Consider the following 21,371-nt stretch of genomic DNA (forward strand, 5'->3'; position numbering starts at 1 on the left):
GAGACAAAAGGAAAAGAACCTTGAATATATAGCCGCTATACTAAAAATTATATCAAATAATTTTCCTTTTGAAAAAGAAAATATTTCTGAAAATAAAAATCTGCCTCTGGTCTTTAATAAATGCAATGAGTACTTTAGGTCTTTCTTTCACTGAAGTAATATTTATTTATTCTTCATTTACAATTGAGGCAGTGTAGTACAGTGGAAAGAATGCTGAACTTAGAACCACAGGACCAGACTGAATTCCAGCTCCATCATATACTATAGTTTCCCCATCCATAAAGTGAGAGGTCTCTCCAGTCTAAGATTTATGATCATACATTCATAAGGCTCTGTCAAAAGCTATCAAGCAAAAATTACACTGCTTTGGTTCCATCGATTTCCATTTCAGAAAACTGAAGATTCAGTAAGGGTTTCTATTGTCATCTGGGCTAATGGATGAATGAAGAAGCAGAAACACAAATCTATGTCTACACAGTCTGTAGATCATCTATCCAATGAATACTTATTAAGTTTCTACTATATGCCAGGCCCTGTGCTATATATATACATGTATGTATGTCTCTGGGGATATAGTTAATAAAGACAATTTTTTTCCCTCAAGTAGCTTATGATCTATTCAGGGGAGATAACACACAAAAGGATGTGGGCTGGAGGAGAGAGACACTAAGAGGAACTTGGCATATGGGATATTTTGTTCCCTGGAGGCAAAACCAGGCAAAGCAGCAGGTACAAAGTGGATTAAGATGAAAGTCCAGTTTCTGTCCTAAAAAAAAAAAGGCATTGGGAAGAATCTGGTAATCTATAATCTCCAGCCCTCTAGTCAGAGAGCAGAGGAGGCTGGGGAGGGTGATATCAATTAGGCAGAGCAGCAAATGCAAAATGGAGAGCTATGTTCTCATTTTTCATATTCATCCTATATATCCAATTAATTGCCAAATCTTTTCATTTCTATTTCTAAAACATCTACTGTATATGTTTATTCTTCTCTAGTCATAGCTACTACTCTGGTTCAGACCTTTACTACCTCTAATCTGGTCTACTGCAATAGTTTCTGATTTCATTTCCTTGACTCAAGCCTCTATTCAGTTCAATCCATCTTCCATCAAGCGCAGCTATGATCATGTCACCCTTCCCAAACTTCAGTCCTTCTCTCTATTCACACACATATTTCTCTGTCTGTCTGTCTGTCTGTCTCTCCCCCCGCCCCCCAGCTCCCTTTTGATTCAAGGGTCAAATATAAACTCCTTTGATTGACACTTCAATCTCTTCTTTATCTGGTCCTTTCCAGTCTTACTACAGATTACTGTGGCCTCACATTTTATGCTCCAGTCATACTGGCCTACTCATTTCACACACATGACATTCCATCTCAGTGCCCTGGTGCTGGCTAGGCTATTCTTTATGTACTCCCTACTCACTGCTTTTTATTGGGATTCTTGGCATCCTTCAAGACTCAGCTCCAAAGACATTTTCTATATGAAGCCTTTTGCAATTTTCCTGATTACTATCTACTTCCTTCTCAAACTATCCTGTATTTATTTTATATACATTCTGCATACACTATAAATACCATATATACTATATACAAGAAGCGGGATGGCATAGTGGAGAAAGAACTGGGCTTGAAGTCAGGAAGACCAGGGTTCAAATGCTGCCTCTGATACCTACTGGCTTTGTAACCTTTGGTAAGTGACTCAAGCAACTTTCTTAGACTGTATGTTGGGGAAAAGAGGACAATTTGTATTGGTTGAAGAAGTTTCCTCACTTGGGAATTCTCTAGACCAATTTTCATATCCCTATTTTCATATATTCACACAGTGAATAAAGATTTATTATGTGCCTGGCACATGCCTACCCCTGGAGTTACAAATAGGAATCAGAGAATCCCCAGAGTGCTGCAACCAAGTAAGAAATGAGGAAATATCTGAACTGAGTTCAACAAGAGGTTTGGGATTCATGTCCCCTCCCAAGAAGAAGTGCAAAAGATGGTAATAAGGTAGAGTCCCAAGGCTGATGGGATCTTGCAGGATGAAGAGTTTTATCTAATAGTAAGCTTCCTGGGGCCCGGCAGTAAAGTCAGTCAGAGAAGTCCTGGAATAGTGTAGTCAGGTGAAAAGTGAGGACATGTTCGTGTTTGTTTCTCCCATTAGACCATAACCTCCTTGCACTCAGGGACTGTTTCATTTTTGTCTTTGTATTTTCAACATTTAACCAGAACATACATATTATGTAGATTGGATAGATGGAATGAGAGCACAACATTTTGTTTAGAATTTTGTACTAAAAGCCAACTAGAATTAAACACAAAACCTGGGCTCCACTTTAGCTTGAAATAGATCCCAAATATTAAACATAAACAAGTCTTATCAAATTATAGAGGTCTGAATAATCAATGAATGAATCACCTAGGCTCTGGTTAATTCTTCCTGCTAACCATCTTTTTATTTGTTCACTAACATCTTTCCCACAGGGTAGGTAGAGGATACAACTTAATCAAATGTCATTTCTTTTTACCTAAAGGTATCTGTGGACAATTTAGATAAAAAGAGATGACTGGTAGGGGGTAAATAGGGAAAGAAAAGAGATTGAAAATATGGCCAAAGCAAGGTTTTCAGATAGTCTTCAAATTTCTTCTGTTCTGGTCCCTAATACCCATAGATAACCTAGTTTCCTATTCACTTTTAAAATGTTTGTAAGGGTTTAACTTTTTAGTGTCATTCCATTAACTGATTTAAATAAAAAAACGTGGTTTGGTTTTCTTATGAATAATCAATTCTAAACTGAATAGTTTCTTAGGAAAGCTGAGAGATGGAAACATCCAAATGAAATTACTCTCAACATGAAAATCTACAGTTTATTTGCTTCTATGTTAGTGATGACTAAAGGAATACTGCCTGATTTTTAAAAAGACCTTAATGATATTCATTTAAAAATTCAAATATGAGATATAGCCCCAATCAAGCAATGATCATGTAGTAAGTATCTGCTGGACAGTTATGGTAAGAGGGAATCAATATAAATAACATTGCTCATTATAAAGTAAAATGAAATCAAATAAGAGATCATGGCTGATAGCCAAAGTAAAAAGAAAGAGCACACAAGCACATTCTAGGATACATCTTTTTAACAAGGTTTTTCTCTGACTTAATAAGTATATACCTGACAGAAATAGCCCTTATGGTAGTGAAGAAAGCAGTCTTGGAAAGGCAGATAATCCTAAGATTAATATGAATTAATAATGGAATCACATGTTATTCTAATGTCAAGATTTCTTTTCTGTTTTCTATAGCTCTTATTATACAGGTAGCAAATTTAGAGTTTAATTCTTGAGACTTATGTTAAATTTTAAGGAAATTGGGAGTAAATGTTTTTGCTATCATTTTACTTAAGAAAATGTTTTGCAAGTAAGTTTTCCAAAGCAACCAAATCTTATAGCTCAAATGGGTGTGTATATATAACTAAAAATGAATTCAAATCTAAACTGACAATATTTTAAAATACCTTTCAAAAGTTTTCTCAAACTAAAATAAAAATAAAAAATTAAACTCCATAAATTTTAAAGCCATATTTAGTTTTCTAGTAGTTGGAGTAAGGAGTGAAAATATTCCTTTGAAAGGAGAAATCATGCACTTTAAATAACATGAGTTTTGGAAGAACGTTTCTTTTAAAATGGATAATAATAAAGTATTTGCTTACCTTGCTACCTTCTTGCTGGAGAGTCGTTTATTTGGACTGTGCAATGAACAAAAACAACAGGAAAACAGAGTCAGGAAAACTGACAGAGAAGAGTAAAAGGAAACAGGAAATTCAGACTAGAGAGATATAGGGATGGGGGCACATCCTTACCAAAATGGTGTAAACACAAGCATGCATTATTCAGCTTTTCAATGAGACTCCATGCAAGGTCTTAAGGCAGGACCACTCTTACACACAAGTATAAAAAAGACTTTAATATATCCTCTGAGATTTCTACAGTTATCATGGTCATTAATGACTGGCTGATTTTGGTTGTTTTTTTTTTTTTAAACCTTTACTTTCTGTCCTAGAATCAATACTGTGTATTGATTGGTTCTAAGGCAGAAGAGCAGTAAGGGCTAGGCAATGGGTCACACAGCTAGGAAATGTCTGAGGTCAGGTTTGAACCTAGGACCTCCCATCTCTAGGCCTGACTCTCAATCCACTGAGCCATCTAGCTGCCCCCCTTTATTTTGGTTCTTAAGTAATCAACCAACTTTGGACAGTTCAGTCTACTGGCTGCATTAATTCATTTGATAGAATATTCAAAAAGTGCTTAGCTTGAAAGCAAAGTCTTCCAAATATTCTGGCTGTGAGAAACCAGGTAATTAGAATGGATAACAACACATAGTCTTAAAAACAAAAAGGTGACCCATGACTGGAGTGTTGTGCTTCAAATAACTTACCAATTCAGAAGAATTTTGTATTAGTTTAATTTAATCATTGGTTTTTCACAATCACTTAGGATAACTCTATGATGGTTTTCTAATTGTGATTCATTTTTGTTACTTGGAATATAGGAAACAGAGCAACATAACAGTTAGAACAGTTGGCAATCTCCTAAAGACCATTATTCCCCTATTTAAACCAAATAATTTTGTGAGTCAGAGAGGGTTTTCTTTTTCTCTTTAAAAAGAAACAAACTACCAACATTTAAAAACTTACCTTTCCTGACTCTCCTTCCCTTCTAAATGTATCTTTTGCCATTTAACTACTAAGTCTACTGAATTAACATTAACAATTAATGCTTAATATAATTGTAATAATTTACTAATAGGTTCTAATTCTGGTATGTGTAAAAAGTCTGTTATCGCTAACAACTAGAAAGAAGAAAATCATGATTACTGATGTGAGTTGAGAAGTTAGCTTTTCTGAGATTCATTTATTATATGAACAAAAAGACTACCATACAATCTCACATCATTCTTTGGCTTAATTATTTAAGATGAAAATGATCTATTTCATTTATAGAGATCAAGTAACAAATTAATTTCAAGGATTTACTTAATGCACCTTTTTTTTTTACTTTATATGCCAGCTTTTCTACCAACCCGACTTTCACCAGACAGATTCCCTAAAGAGAACTTCAAAAAAAAGTTCATGTTATTTATTAATCATTACTTCAGTAAATCCGATGCCATCCCACTGAAAGTATTATTTGAAGCTCCAATCCTAAATATGTCACTTTAAAAATCTTAGTGAAATGAAGTGTTTTCTGGAAATATCAATAAGATTAGTGATCTTTAGAGTCATTTTTTGAGTTTATACTAAGTATTATAATAAAACCTGAATAATCCACAGAAGAATTCAATTAAATCACACTTTTTGTATTTTACAGTACTCATTGAGATGAAATTCTGGCTTAGGACAATCATTTGTGCCATTTCAATTTTTATTAAGCATTGTATTCTATGTGTAATACACTGTACTAGATACAAAGGAGACGGAGGTTTTTTTGTTAAGGATCTCCTTTCTTTAGGAAATTATAATATAATGTTTTTTATCAATATCTTTAATCATGGGTATTTATTCACTGGCAAAATGTTTTATTTCTTAAGATTTTATGATGAATAGATCCTTAACCTATTTCCAGGAGTGAAAATGCTACTGTGCCTAGGGGAAGATATGGTTGAAAAGAGTTCTAATTCAAGCTAAGTAAGATTAATTTGAAAACCAAATTATATTAAATTAACCCAATTTTCTTCTTATAAAGCTGTCTTATTCTGTTTCTATTCCCCATGGAGTTTAGTGAAGGTCTATATAAATAACTGAGTATTGTATATTTGTAAACAAATGTAATGGTGGTGTTCATAACTTATCTGGAGAGATAAAGCTCTAATTTCATTTTATTCCAAATATAGTAAAAAATATAATTTTTGATTATGCATTGTATATAATGAACTTTAATTCCAAACTCTAAAGTATGAAATGTAAAAGATTGCTTACATAATCACTTTCAAAGGTAGCTCACATACCTAGATCAGACATTACTAAATGGCATCCAGCATAGTGGTCTGCATGGAAAAGGACCTTAATACACATTTGATAATTAAAACAAAGGGCTAACTTTGTCCTCAAACCAACTGTTCCAACTTATATTTTCTTGATTCGGGGGTGTACTTCCTTCCTTCTGCTAAGTCAATGAGAGTATGGCTAACTAACTAGGCCATGTTACTTAGGGTAGACTCCATAGTAGACTTTAAGTTTGTCAAATCTGATTTCTCATCCTGTCTCTGAAATTCACTAGCTATAAAGATCCTAGGTAAAATCACTTAACCTCTCTAAACCTTAGCAACATTTAATAACAGCACAGGATTGTGTAGGTAAAGAATACTGTAAACCTCAGTGTTATATATAAACATATTGTTTTATGAATAGCACTGGGATAAGGATTATGTCCTCCTCTGCCTTCTATTTCTTTAATAGGTACCTGTATCCAATGGATCAGATTCCTATTCTTTATCCTTCAGATTTCTGTAAATTTCAAACTCTGATGTCCATGCAAAACACTCCACTATCTGCTATTCCTGTAGCCTGTATAAGCAATCAGAATAACCAAGGGTTTCCTGATGAAAATATCAAACTCATAGAATTGTTGAAACTGAAATAGGCTATTTAACCCAAACCTCTCGTTTTATTGGCATACCCCAAATAAAGTTCCAACAGTAATGCTATTAGAACATTAAAGGAAACAGCTAGGTGGCTCAGTGGATTAAGAGCCAGGCCTAGAGATGGATTCAAATCTGATCTCAGACACTTCCCAGTTGGGAGACCCTGGGCGAGTCACTTAACCCCCATTGCCTAGCCCTTACTGCTCTTCTGCCTTGGAACCAATATACAGTATTGATTCTAAGATAGAAGGCAAGGGTTTAAAAAAAATTAGAGATAGCTTCTGCTATAACTTTCTTAACCCTGATGCTGCATCTATGGGATAACAGTATAATTCTGGCAATACAAGATCACAGATCTGGAAACTGGAAGAGACTCAGAGATCATCCACAACTGAGTTAGAAATGAGGAAATTAAGGTCCAGACTTATTAAATGACTTGCCCAAGGTTGCAAGTAAACAAGTAAACAACTGGCAGAGCCAATATTCAAATCCATATCCTCCAAATCAGCAATCCTTATGCTATATACCCAGTTGTGTTGGCTCAGTTCTCATTTCTAGCTACCTTCCCTCATTCTACCAAATTGTTCTCCTACTTTTTGGTATTAATAGTCTCCAAAAGGAGACAGTATTACCTTTCATGGTCCCTGAACATGCTCCTCAAAATCCCAGCTCTACCCTCTCAGGTTGGCTATTCCTATGGAATTAACTACGTTCTATAATGCTCTATTACCTAGTATCATTTCCCCCCATTTATGCAATGAATAATGTTAGGCAGGGTATGCACAGAGAAATGTGGAAAGTAAGTGTTAAGGTAGAAAAGTATGTTGCCTGAGGTTACACAGCAAGTACCTGCCAGTGGTGGGAATGGAACTCTAGTCTCCTGAATCCCCATCCAATACTCATCTCCTTATGTACCACATTGCCTCAATCTTCCCCTGGGCATGTTCTATTTCTATCCCCCAACAAATTTACTTTTTCTACAAATGACTAGTAAAAATGCCCACAAGCATTCCAATATCCATACTATTACCACCCCTATTATCCTGCTGTAGTTTTTTTAACCCATTTAAAAAAATCTTCATGACTATTCTTATATAAATCATAGTATCAGAGTGAAGACTAACTTTAAAAAATCCTTGGATGCTACAGGTAAAGGCTAAGGGCTATAAATAATTAGGAGAAACTTATAAGTTAGGCTAAAATAGGAACTCAGACAAAATATTAGTGTGTGATGTGGTCTAAATTTAATTATAACAGTCCAGTTGCAACTGAAGGTCAACAAATGAGTCCACCTTTGCCTGAAAAAAAAAGTATATAAGATAGAACTTGGAAGTATTTTCCAAGAAAGCCAAAAAGGAAAAAATATGAATATATGGATACATATGATATTTAAGAAAGCATATTAAATGATTTCTAAAATTTCTGAAGTCAACAAGAATCTACCTTTATTTCAGGCTCAGTGTACATTGGTTGGCTATGCTTGAAGAATATTCAGCATCATTAGCAGAAATGTTTTTGCATGCAAAACTCTAAATCTAAAATATTAACTACAAAGTAGTTTTTTTGAAAGTGTTAAGGACTTGCAAAAGGAAACAGCCTAAAGAAATCTTACTTGAAAGGGTTAAGTCCTGGGGAATTATTGATATGAACTAGAGTCAGGAGTCAAAAATGAAAGAAGAAAATAGCTTATTCATAAATGAAAGGAAAAAGAATTGAATCTGGTACCACAGATTTGCTGCTGAAACTCTGACTTTTTCTTTTAAACAAAGAGGTTAAAAAGCAAAACTGAATTTTTAAGGTAACTGACTAAAGCCAAAGGTAGTCTTAGTAAATCTAATTTTGAGTCTAGAGATACCTTATTTTGCATAAATATATTTCCTAGAGTTTCATGTAAACCACATTTTCATTAAGACTAATAATGGCTATCATTAAAATAGTGCTTTAAGGTTTGCAAAGCAGTTAAAAGAATTAGGCTGATAATTTTGTTGTATGTTAGCTAGCTGGCTACTTAAATGAATCCTATACAGAAAACACATTTTACTGTAATGTGAAGAATGAACCAGCTCACATAAATTAAATAACTTCCTAATTTATCTGGCAAGTCTGGATTTACCTCAGTCGGACAGTCTGGTAACAATTGTTATCCCCAGTAACTGGAGGAAAAGCTGACCCTTAGACTGCATCATGCAAAGTATAATGAAGTGAGGATGAGTTCACTAAACACAGAACAAGAACATGCAATGGTGCTGGGTCAGGTATAAAGCAAAGATTCTCCTCACCAGTTAGGCTCTTCTCTTTAACGAGAGGTTCAGGAGTTCAAGTTCTCATGAACAAGGAATCATGCATGGGGTGCACCCTAAGTTAGAGTGAGGCTGCTCTGACTGACATTTTGATCCCTTTAAACAGACTATCTAGGATGAGAAAATGCCACGTTGGGAGGTTAAACAACAGACAATGAGCATGTCTCTTTCTCCTTAGAGAAAGCAAATTGAGGAACCATGCCACTCACTGAACCAATTACCTATTCATTTCAAGATCATTCAGGCGAGCAGAAAGATCCTCAAGGCGGTTGATTTGTTTGTGGCACTGGCTACAGTAAAATTCAAATGCCTCATCAGTGAGAATGCTGTGCAGTTTTGCAGCAAGTGGGTTGGTACTAGAGAAATCAGAAGTGTCAGTTTAGGAGAAGAGTTTGGACCAGTACAGTTTTTTATCTGTGGCTTTCACAAGTCTGTGTCTGAAGACTAATGATATTACTAAGGAGCGATAACACAAGAGTATTTTTTGGTAATTAAAACCATGACAAATATTCACTTTTCCCAATTGGAAATTACATTTAACCTACATTTTCTTAAACAACTACTTTTTTTTGCAGGGGGGTGGGCAACATTATTGTAGGCATGTGGTATGTAACCTAGTTTAATGAAGCAACAACAATTTATTGAAAGTATCTGCCCAGTTTTCACAAGTTGTTGAAAATAAAACATTCTGCAGTTCCTCAACTTTATTTTTAAAAGATTTAGAAAGAAAGAGGTAGCCACTATAGCCCACTTCAGTTTTGCAGTCTAATGTCTTTAATAGGCCTAATTATTGCTGATTAAATATATATTGGATTAAAAAAAAAACATGCCAACATGTGCACCTTCAGGCTAGAAAAATCATCTTGGAGAGTGACATCAATAAAAATTTTATTAAGTACCTACTATGTGCCAGGCACTAGACTAAGTGCTAGGGATACAAAAAGGCAAAAGTGGTCTTTGTCCTTAAGAAGCTTACAATTTAATGGGGAAATATATACGTACAAACATACACGCACACACATTTGTTATATAATATACATATAAATGTATACATACACACATGTGCATATAAATATACACACGTGTATGCTCACGCATTTATACTTCAAGAAAGTGAGTATTTCACTAGTGCCAGTACTTCTTCCACTATTTACGTGACTTTCAATGTAGACTTAGCCGACTGTCTTCCTGAATTGCTGTGGTGAAAAAACCCATCACATTGGAGCCAACTGAAATGACTACATCCCCTGACCTGGTCCTTGGGTAAGAGGCATTCATGGACTTTTATCTGGCCAGCTTGACTGGGGCTGCCAGGGCTTGTGTTCTACTGGTATGGCCTGAGAACACAGAGTTACCTCCATGCTGTGATGAAGCATCAGTGGGGGACTTTGATAAAAGATAATATATGACATATAGGGACAGACACATAAAACAGAAGCTGATATGTATCGAGGACTTGACAGTATATGAGAATCCTGGGAAGAACTGAGAGGAGCCTGAGGTCATTCATGTAGAGCTGACAGAAACCTTAGAGGCCACTGAGTTTGATTCTCCCTCCTCCTCAATTGACAGATGAAGAAACTGAGGCCAAGGGGGGTTAACTGACTTGGTCAAAGTCATAAAGATAATGTCAAAAGAGTATCGTTCCCATTTAATAGATGAGGAAACGGAGACAAGGAAGTTAAGTATCTTGGGTAATATCTCATAGCTAGTACGTAGCTTCGGTAAAAGATTAGCTTTGATAGAATGAATTTCTTTACCGGAAGTTCCCAACCTCAATGAAATCCCAGGTCTAGATTTTTTTCCCACAAGAGATAAATGTAAAGTCTTACACTTATGTTCAAAACATAGATTTCGTATTCACACGAGGGGAGAGGCAGAGCTGGCAGTAACTGGTCAGAAAGAGAGCAGGATTTAGTGGACTCTATACAAGCCAGCAGTTTGAAATGGCAGCTGAAGGGGCAAAATGTCCCCTTAAGAGAAGGATAGTTATGAGGATGAGGGAAGTGATGATCCCACTATAGTGTCTGTTGTTCAGACTACCCCTGTAATATTGGGTTTTCACTGCAAAGCTCTAAGCACTACATGTTAGGAAAGACATGCCCAGGGACAGTTGCAGTTTTGTCTTTCTATCTCTAGGACCCAGCACAGTGCTTGGCACATCAGAAGTATTCAACAAATGGTTGGTGATTGGTTAAAAACGCTGGGGATCTTGAGTCTCCAGCAGGGAAGGCATGGGGGAACATGACAGTTGTCTTCATGTGTGTGGAGGACTGTCATGTGGAAGAAAAAATCAACTTCTGCTGGGCCCTAGCAGGGAAGATGAGCAACAATGATCAGAGGTTTCAAGGGAGCAGCGCTAGGATCGACATCAAGAAACATTTCCAAAGAGTTCCCACAGAACTGGACAAAGGTGAAAGGGCTGCCTTGTGAGGTGGTAAGTACCCCGTCATGAGAAGTCATCAGGCAAAAACTGGATGACTACCTTGCTGGTATATTGTAGAAGAGACTGTTGTTGAGGTCCATGTCAGAATAGATGACGTGGAGGTTCCTTCAGCTCTCAGGTTCTGTGAGACTAGCTCCAGCATCTCTCTAAGGGTCTGCTCTACAAAAATCTGAAATGGGGCAGCGAGGTAGCACAGCAGATAAGAACTCCAAGACAGGAGGACTGGGATTCAAATGTGACCTCAGACACTTCCTAGCTGTGTGTTCTTGGCCAACTCACCTAACAGGGATTGCCTAGCTCTTACTGTTTTTCTGTCTTAGAATTAATACTAAGACAAAAAGAAAGGTTTAAAAAAAGAATCAGCCTAGTAAAGAAGATGGAGGCTCATCACCAGATGACTGGCCACATCAAGGTTTTCAGTCTTCATCAAGAGGAGTACCCACACTAAGGAAATGGATCTTCCAAAGAAGTGAGCAGTACTTCACAACTTTTTTTAAATTAATTTTTTCTCAATAAATAAAAATCTGCTTCATCCCTCCCATTCATACCTCACTGACAGGCAAAGAAAAAGAAAACCTTTGTCACAAACATGTGACATGTATGAGTTCCTGATATTGGTCTTGTCCAAAAAAAAAAGTCTCAATTTATATTCTGAGTTCATTACATCTCTGACAGGAAGAGAGTTTAAACATGGAGGTGGATTGTTGAAGCATGAATCCTCTAGAATTGACTTACAAATATTTTAATAGTTATTGTATATTAGAGGTTGATAAGGGACCATTTTACCAATTCAATTACATTAGATAAAGCAGAATGTTTTATTTCTAAGAATCATATGCTAATTACACTGGTTTAATTTGAATTTTTATTCTTATAGAATATGTTGCTCTCCATTTGTCAATGTGCATTGAAAACTATAATAGAACATATCTAGACTATCCTCAGACACAATACCTTTTGGAAGCCACAAGATTAATATAAATAAGCTAATACTGAAATATAGTTTCACATAGAAGTTACACCTAAACAGAAATAAATGGAAAATCACACAAGAAGATAGAGTAGAATCAACAAATATAAATAAGCTATCAAAATAGCAGCATATTTTACAAGATATACTTGATCTTTTAGTCATATGAGCTAAATGAAATTCTATAGTTTGTTTTATACTCTCATAAAATATATGACAGAAGAAAAAAGGTTTAAAACCCACATGCATTAAACAGGTAAGTCATGAAATCTGGACCATATTGCATTGTTATTTTCTCTTAAGTATGATAGAAAGGAATATTTTTCTAGTGTTCTCTGAAAGGAAGTATATCGTGTCAACACCATGACAACTAGAATATTATTTCAGCAACAAAAAGTGAAAATATTATTTCAAGAAAGATCTTTTTATTATTACATATAACATAGGGGGAAAAGGATAAAACTTATGTTTAAGATATTCCTAGACTTGAATCTACATTTACAAGTAATACTTCCAATTAAAAAAAAATGAAACTAATTAAAACTACCCCAATAAAGGTAACTTATTTACCTGGACTAATTTTAACATTCAAATTCCTAATTCAGTTCCATTTTTGAGTCATTATACATAGAAACAACTTAGGAGTGAAGAAAATACCCAATTATATTCATGGGGAAGAGTGACAGGGCCAAGTGAGAAAAGTTTCATCTTTCTTACAAATAATATTATAAATGCAAACAATTAAAATATATTATGTACCAAAATAAGACCAAGTTACAGAAAATGTGAAAAATAACCATAGAAAAATATATTGGGTTTAAATATAGGTCCATGATTATTCTAAGATTCATGGGCTTTGTATTACACTCTATAATAGAGAAACAAAATCTATGACATTTATTCTCTTTATGACCTGAAATAATAAACCATTCCATTACATTGTCCTACATTTATTTTTGTTTAAAATGACCATGTCTTATTATATACAATTTAAAATACTTTAAGAAATACTTAAAATACTCTTTTGAATTTTTAATTTAAAATATCTCAATATTGGGGGTGGGGGAAACACCATAGTAGTTGCTGTGTGGTGTTAAAATTTCTTAAGTAAATCTAGTACTTTATTATTACTCAGTTTCTCTTCTCAGGTCCTAGGACCTAGAAAAGAATTTCTACAACTGAGAAAGGGAGAAAGGCAATCGAGCATTTTTCAAGTTTCTGCCACTTCTGAAAAGTAGAAAAAGGAGCTTCCTGATTCATTATAGTCCCAAACTCTCCCAGTTCTGCCCCTCACTTGCTTTATGCAAGTTACTTAACCCTTAGTGATGTGACCAGCAGAGCATCATGTGAGATACGGGGGCTGAACTTAAAGGCCTATATAAAGTGCTGGTTAAAAGGTAAGGTTTCTTTATCTATTTGTTAAGCAGACTTCTATATGAGCAAAACCAAGTTTGTGAACAGTGAGCTGGGAGTTCTTTTTGTATATTTTTTTCTAAGTCTACAAAATTTTCGGTAGTGGAACAATTTTTTTATCAGGCTACATTTAACAACAATACTCATAATCTACTCCTAGTCTATTAGAATCCATTTCAAGCGAGCACAAATACTACTAAGCAAATGGATTAGTAGTTAGGTATAGTTTCTGAAGGTGAAGGAAGAACAAAAAAGCTATCAATACGAAATGTAAAAATTTTAAATGGCAAGGAAATTTAATGAAAAGCAAATGGAAAATTATATAAAGCACTACATTTTTTTTTCAGGTTCTAGATCTGATTCATCTTAGGACCTGGAAATAATGAAATTTGCCCTGCCAAATAGCACTGGAAAAAAATCTTAGCCAGTAATGTTTCAAAATCCTATCTTAAAACATTTTTTGTTTGTTTAAAGTATAAAGTACCGCTGTTACCAAAAATACAGAAGGAATAGGGAATCATGAAAGGATAATTGATTTTTATGGTCAGGTTACTATCTTATGATCATATGAATTGCATTTTCTTCAACTCAAAAGGTACAGGATTTATTATAAATATTAATGAAGTCTGAGAATAGATGATAATTAATGACTTTAAAAACAAAATGTTAGAACTCCTTATTTGGTCAAAAAAAGTAATTTTAACTACATATGTACAAGTCTTCAAAGATAGTTGTGTCCATTTATAAAATATATATGCATATATATAATATACATATATTACCTAAGGATTACTGATCATAAACTTTTGAAAGCTCATTCCTAGAATTCTAAAAGTATCAGAAATAAGGTTCATAGTCAGAAATAATAACATAAAAAAGAATGGGAGAGACTATACAATTCAACTCAACCCAAAGAATTTTTATTAAGTCCTTAGACAAAAACAAAAGTGGCTCTTCAGTAAATATTTATAATATGATCCAAGATTTGTTATTCATAAATATATGGTTTCAAAACAGTCAAACACTGTCGTTACCATATTTAAAACTTCATATTTTGGGTAAATCTATAGATTATAATTAGAAGAGTGACTCTTCCATCAACTTTCACTCAGATAAGTATCAATGTTTCCAAAAAGTGATTTGTGAAATTACTCTACATTTGAGCTTTCCCCTCTGACAAACAAAAAAGGTAAAGGCATTCCTGGTAATTAAAGACAACAATATCAAAGAAATTTAAAAGCACAAACACCATTACCAGAGGACATGTTTTACCTGGGAGAAAGAAAAGAGCTGCTAAAACCAGCTTCTCCATTACACAGGTTGTCAGAAAACAATTCCGCCTCATTTCCTTCTCCATAATCTTCAAAATGTTCCTCACCACTGATGACAGTAACGATGGAGTGGTTGTTCAGGTCAGAGCTCAAGGATAAGTCATGTGGGCGGGATCTAAAAGAGTCAAGAGTAAAAAGGCATCAAGAATTACTATTCTGACAAGTATCCCTGTTAGAACAATGGATGGAGGAACGTGGACTTCTTACGATTGAATTTAAGAGAAAAGAAAAATGGCTGGTAAGATCAAGAACCAGGAATAGTCAAAGAAAACTTGCTTAGAAAGGCATTAAGGAATTAACTATTCATTCAGTATGCTTTTCATTTATTACATAATGTTGACTAATTAACCTTTTAATACCCCTTCAAGGTAAACATCTTTGGGGCTCCATAAATCCAGTGTCATCATAAAAGTCATTCTAATTGACACAATTTTAAAAAGATCTGAAAGAAGCCTAGTAGGTTCAATGTTGGCTCAAGGCAACTGGTAGAATAGAGAGAAAGTTACAAACTAAGCAATGTGTATCCACCATCACTGCACATGAATTAAAATGTTTCATACTCTTTTAAAATATATACTGCTATTAACAAATGATAAGGTTATGTTCAGTTAACTTTTAGTACTTTGAAACCTGTGCTTGAATAAAAAAATCATGGATCAGAATATGATCACCTTGAAATTTTTATGAAATTTTATTAAATATTCAATTTTCACCTTACTTCAAGCTGCCTCTTTGTCCAAGATCCTTACCTAAAATTATGCTGTTCCTCAATGTTAACAAAGGAACAAGATGCTCTAGTAAAGGTCAGAGAAAAACACTCGACTTACATATGTCATTTCCTTTTTGTTAAAATTAAACATTTGTTTTAAAAAACACTAGTTCTTTGAAAGAATTTTCAAAGTATGCCAATATAAATGAATATTTAGTTACTAGTTCTTGTAAGAGAGTTCTTCCTCCCTTTTCTAGCATGAGGATGGACCCCTTTATACAATTTTCAGTTATAAAAAGTAACTATCAAGAGAAATAATGAAATAACCATATAAAATAATGAATAAACTTTTAGGTAAAACTGTTAACATTTAAAAGTTTAAATGAATTTAAAAAGGACAAGCAAGCAAAATAAATTTTTTTTTGTTTGGGACTTCCTAACCAAGTCAATAAAGTTGGGCTACCTCTGAATTTTTATTTCTTTCTTTTTACATAATTATAGCCAAAGAATTATAGATTTAGACCTGGAAGGCATCTTGGAGGTTATAGGCTAGACAATGGTATCCCTGTTTAATGGATGAGAATGCCAAAGTAGAGAAATGTTAAATAATTTGCCTCAAATAATATGACTAATCTGTGACACAGTCCAGGCTGGAACCTGGGACTGGTGTTCTTTATTAATACTTATTATTTTGTGTACTTATGGGTCATTTCTTTTTATTGCAGTTATTATATTACTCAATTAATTTATTAAGTGACTACTATCTGCCAGGTATAATGCTAGATACTAGATACAAAATCAAACAGTCCCTGCCTTCAAGAAACTTATACTCTACCTGAGAGAAATTTAGATATGATTTAGATATACATAAATAGGTATATCTATCTATTTAAATAAAGACCAAAGAATGGTAAGGGCTAAGCCAATTGGGGTTAAGGTTAAGTGACTTACCTAAGGAAAAATTTAGCTAGGAAGTGTCTGAGGCCAGATTTAAACCCAGGTCCACCTGTCTCTAGGCCTGGCTTTCTGTCCAATGAGCCACTTAGTTGCCACTCCTTAATGTTTTTCAAATAAAATCTAATCTTTTATTTTTAAATTTTAAAAGGCTGGAACAAAAGGGAACTAATATATTTGTCTCAGCTGTTAAAAGAAAAGATATTTTTATAGACCAAATAAAATTACTGGAGAAAAAATTGATGGATTTGATTATATAAAAATAATGATTTTGCGTAACAAAAACACATATTGCTAAAATTGAAAGGAAAAAGAAAAACTCCATGATCATATAATTAGATGTAATAAGACTGATAAAATTGATAAAAGACTAATAAAAAGTATTCATTTATGTTACTAAATAATTTTTATATATAAAAATAGAAGGGTCTTTCTGTAATATGGCAAGTATATATTTGAATCCATGAAAAAAAACACTAGAACTTCTCTCATTCAAAATAGCTGTTTAATAGGCATATCTACTTAAGCACTCCCAAATTTTTTGGCAGTAATAAGTTACTTTAATAAAGAATAAGAACATAAAATAAACCCACAAAATCATTCACATCCCTATAAACCACTAGCAAGAATCAATAAAAGTGGAAAGATATGCTTTATGTTAATTACAGAATACATCAAATATCTGGACATTAAGTTATCAGAATGTATGAGAAACTTAGTAAGGTAATTTCAAAATGATTTTTGACAAAAATCAAGGAAAAGTTGAACAAATAGAGAGCTAATTCATGGCTAGATTAGGAGGCAGATAAGTGAGGCTGTAGTAGGTAGAGTGCTGAACCTAAGAGATATGAAGGTCTCAGTTTGAATCCTGGGTCAGACATTAGTTGTATGACCCGGAATAAAGGATTTAACCTCTCAGCCATAGTTTCCGTTTCCTCATCTGTAAAATGGGGATAACAGAAGCAAAATAAGATTGTGATGATCAAATGATAAATGTAAAATGCAAGCCTTAAGCAACTATATAAATGCTAGCTCAGCTACAAATAGCAAGTCAGTACCTCATAAATTAATTTACATATTTAATGCAATACTTGGTTAATTCATAGGATTTGAAAGTCATAACCAAATTTCAATGGAAAAATAGATGCGCAAAGTATCAAGAATTATAAAAAAGAAAACTTGTAAAGAGGGATGAGCACTATTAAATTGTAAAGCAGTACTCATCAAAACTGGTATGAAAAAAGGAGTTAATAGATAAATGGAAAAGAATAGAAAACTATAGAATATAAGTGTATATAAAAGATTATTATTTTATTTTTTTAATGTTATGGAATAAAATCATTATTTAATATAACTCATAGGAATAAGGAGGTGATGGTCTTACTGTACTCTGATATGATCAGATTATCTGGAGTATTCTATTTAGTTTGGGGCACTCTGGTTTAATTAAGAATACTCATAAGCTACAAAGTGCCCAGAAGAGAACCAGGATGGTGAAGAGCCCTGCAACTATCTCATGCAAACATCAGTTGAAAGAGTTAGGCATATTTAGTCTGGAGGAAACTCAGAGAGGAACATAATAGCTATGTTCAAGAATTTGAAGGGCTGTCAAGTGGAGGGGTGTGAAGGTGGGGGTAGGGAATTGGTTATGTTCTATATATCTCAGAGGGCAGAATCAGAGTGGTTGGATGTTGTAAAGAGGTCACTTTTGGCTTGATATTAGGATAAACTTCCTGAGTTTGGTAAAAGTGCAATGGACTGCCTTAACAGGTTGTAGGCAGGCTCTTTTTTCTTAAATGACTAAGCAGAGTATATTACCGTTTTTCAGGGAAGTTACAATAGAGTTTCCTTTTCTGTATGGGTTGGAACTACAAGGCCACAGAAGACCTTTCCAACTCTCAAATTCTCTAATTCTGTCTTAGAGGTTGGACAGTAATTTCACAAGGCCAAATTCAATATCTTTTTGGAAACCTGAGTGGTTATAACTTGAGTTCCTATAAAGAAAGTCAAGAATCATTTATTTCTTGAGAGAGTTTTTGTTCTAAGACACCACCACTCTTCAGAAATAACTGGAAAGAAGAAAAAAAAAGAAATAACTGGAAAATCACATAATGTTGGCCCACAATCCAACACTCTTACCAAAATGACAAAAGTTACAAAACATTGTCATGAAAAATTTCTTCAAAAAGATATTGATTCATAATATCTTTAAGAAACAAATGAGAGTTCTAAAAGTAATCTTTAAAATTTAAAATTCTGATTTCCTTTGACTTGAACAACCTTTACAACAAATAGTATTGGGTTGCATTTTAAGTAAGTTTCAAAATTCAAAAATGTCTCAAGGTATACTCAAACTTAAAATCACATATTTAGAGCTGAAGGGACCTCAGAGATTATCTAATCTAATCCTCTCCTTTTATAGATGAGGAAATTGGAGTTAACAAGGATAAATGACTTGTCCAAGAATACAGGATAGAAATTGACAGAGGAAGGATTTAAATCCAGATCCTCAAATCAAACCCTGCTCTCTTTCCACTATACCATGAAGTTATCAGACTTAGGGGAGGAGGAAGGAGGCACAGCGTAGTGAGGAGGTATAGATTTCAGGCTCCAGAACACTACTCCTAGAGCAGTGATTAGAGACCAAATGCCATGCCCCACTCCCCAAGACCTCATGCTGTGCCCCCTTTCTTTGAGAAAGAAAAGCCCAGTGAATTTTATTTTGTAAATAATCTAAATACCACTAATTGTTAACATTTCTATGGGGTAGTCTTGGACTACATTAAGAGAATAGGGAGCTCCAGAGCCAGCTAAGAAGGCTAATGGCACTATCTTTCCTTCACAAAAACAAACAAAAAACAAATAAACACATAAAGATTTTCCCTTTTCTTTCTTTCTTTACCTTTTTCTCCAAAGAAATTTCTCTTCCATTAAACTACTATTTTTGAATTACTATTTTGAATTAATAGTTTTGAAATAATACTTTATTGGCTATTATGATCAAAGACATAGAGCATGAAGGAACCCTAGAAATTATGTAGTTCAAACCTCTTCATTTTGTGGCTAAAAAAATTAAAGCCTCCCCAAAAATTGATTAATTAATTAAAAGTCTTGCCCAAGGTCACATAATACACAGAGCTGGGGTTTAAACCCAGGTTCTTTAAATCCAAATCTTGTACTCTTCTCACTGTGTGCTGCTCTCTCTCCCCTTTCTTCAATATTTTAAAATGATTTCAGGCTTTGCAGCTGCCACTACTGAGAGCACTCTGCCAGATACAGACCCTAACTCCACTGCCTCCACTGTCATCCCCAGCCTTGCTATCCAGGGCCACAGCCAGCCTCACTGCACATTTCAATGTCACTATCCATTATAAGCCTCTGGGCTGAGATACTTTTCAGCTAACTATAGTCAAGGCTCCAAAGATGGCAGAAAACTTCTGGACTCCGAGCAATGGAGGGAAGGGTTGTGGTTACAAGGGAACATGTTGTTTCAAAATCATTCGTGGGTTCATATGACAATATGAACATATTTCTACATGCCATAATGGCACTAGGCAAGTCTATCTTTGGGGAGAGATTTGCTGATCAGAACTTTATCCTGAAGCACATGAGACCTCATATATCTGTTCCACTGCAAAAGCTGTGTCCAACAGAAATGGCTCACAGTTTTTCCTGTGAACTGCTAAGACTGAATGGTTGGTTGGAACACATGTGGTCTATGGCCAGGTGAAGGAAGGCAAAAATGTCCTGGAAGCCATGGAGACTTCAGATCTTGGGATGGCAAGACTAGCAAGAAAATCACTATTGCTGGCTGTAGTCAATTGCCAAGAGAATTTTTGTTTGTTGTTTAGCACCCCGAACCCTGTCTGCTCTAATAGTATTGGTAATCCTCATGTTCCCACTTGTTGCAATTATTTTTGGATTAAATTTCCCTTTTTCTTCCAGAAGTCTGGGCAGACTGCAGAATTTATGATTAAGAAATAATTAAAAATAGAAACTAACCTTTAAAAAAATATCTATGAATTCCTCCATCCACTGATTTAGATCACAACCCCTCCATGCCTCAGTGGACTGTCTCATGAAACCCTATGTCTAAAAAAATAATCATCTCATGACCAACATTCTGGTAACAAGGTTCACTAAATAACAGTAGAAAAATAGCCCACTGTTAATTTCTCATTGAAGTCTTTCCAACTTTATAGGATCCAACAAGAGTTTATAAATCCCTGGCATAGCCATCAGGAATGCCAGGACACTACATACATGAAAACATAAAGTAGGGCCTTTAGTAGACAGTTAATACCACAGTATTCTATTAATATAATAGCACCTACAAATCTTCCAATGTGTTACATACACATCAGATTATTTGTATAAGGTTGGATTCTTGGTAGCATATTTTAACAGGAAAGTTAGATAACTTATACTTTAGGTTTGCCGTCCATGGATCAACAAACAAGTGTTTATTAAGCAACAAATATGCAACAGACCCTAGACATAAGAGTTACAAGGAAGGTTAGTATTTATACTAGATGAAATGATAGAATCTTTATGCATAAAGGGAACACATTAGCAGGTCAAAATAGCAAACTGTCAGCCCCAAGAAATACTATTCTGAC

At 34.5% G+C, this 21,371-nt stretch overlaps 1 protein-coding gene and 1 pseudogene across 2 annotated transcripts in view; one reads left to right on the top strand and one right to left on the bottom strand.

The window, feature by feature from the left end:
* RAB11FIP3 (RAB11 family interacting protein 3) overlaps positions 1 to 21,371 on the bottom strand; it is a 192,186-nt gene that overhangs the window by 37,846 nt on the left and 132,969 nt on the right. The window contains exons 5-7 of one of the 2 annotated variants that reach the window (XM_001372719.5): positions 15,031 to 15,204; positions 9,151 to 9,285; positions 3,700 to 3,735 (exon numbers count right to left, since the gene is read on the bottom strand). In XM_001372719.5, coding sequence (XP_001372756.3) covers positions 3,700 to 3,735; positions 9,151 to 9,285; positions 15,031 to 15,204 — 345 coding nt within the window. The remainder of the gene's footprint in view (positions 1 to 3,699; positions 3,736 to 9,150; positions 9,286 to 15,030; positions 15,205 to 21,371) is intronic. The other variant, XM_007499196.3, reaches the window with a different exon arrangement.
* On the top strand, positions 15,274 to 20,603 carry LOC107649483 (peptidyl-prolyl cis-trans isomerase A-like; annotated as a pseudogene).

Source organism: Monodelphis domestica, chromosome 7 (assembly GCF_027887165.1).
Source record: "Monodelphis domestica isolate mMonDom1 chromosome 7, mMonDom1.pri, whole genome shotgun sequence".
Taxonomy (NCBI): Eukaryota; Metazoa; Chordata; class Mammalia; order Didelphimorphia; family Didelphidae; genus Monodelphis; species Monodelphis domestica.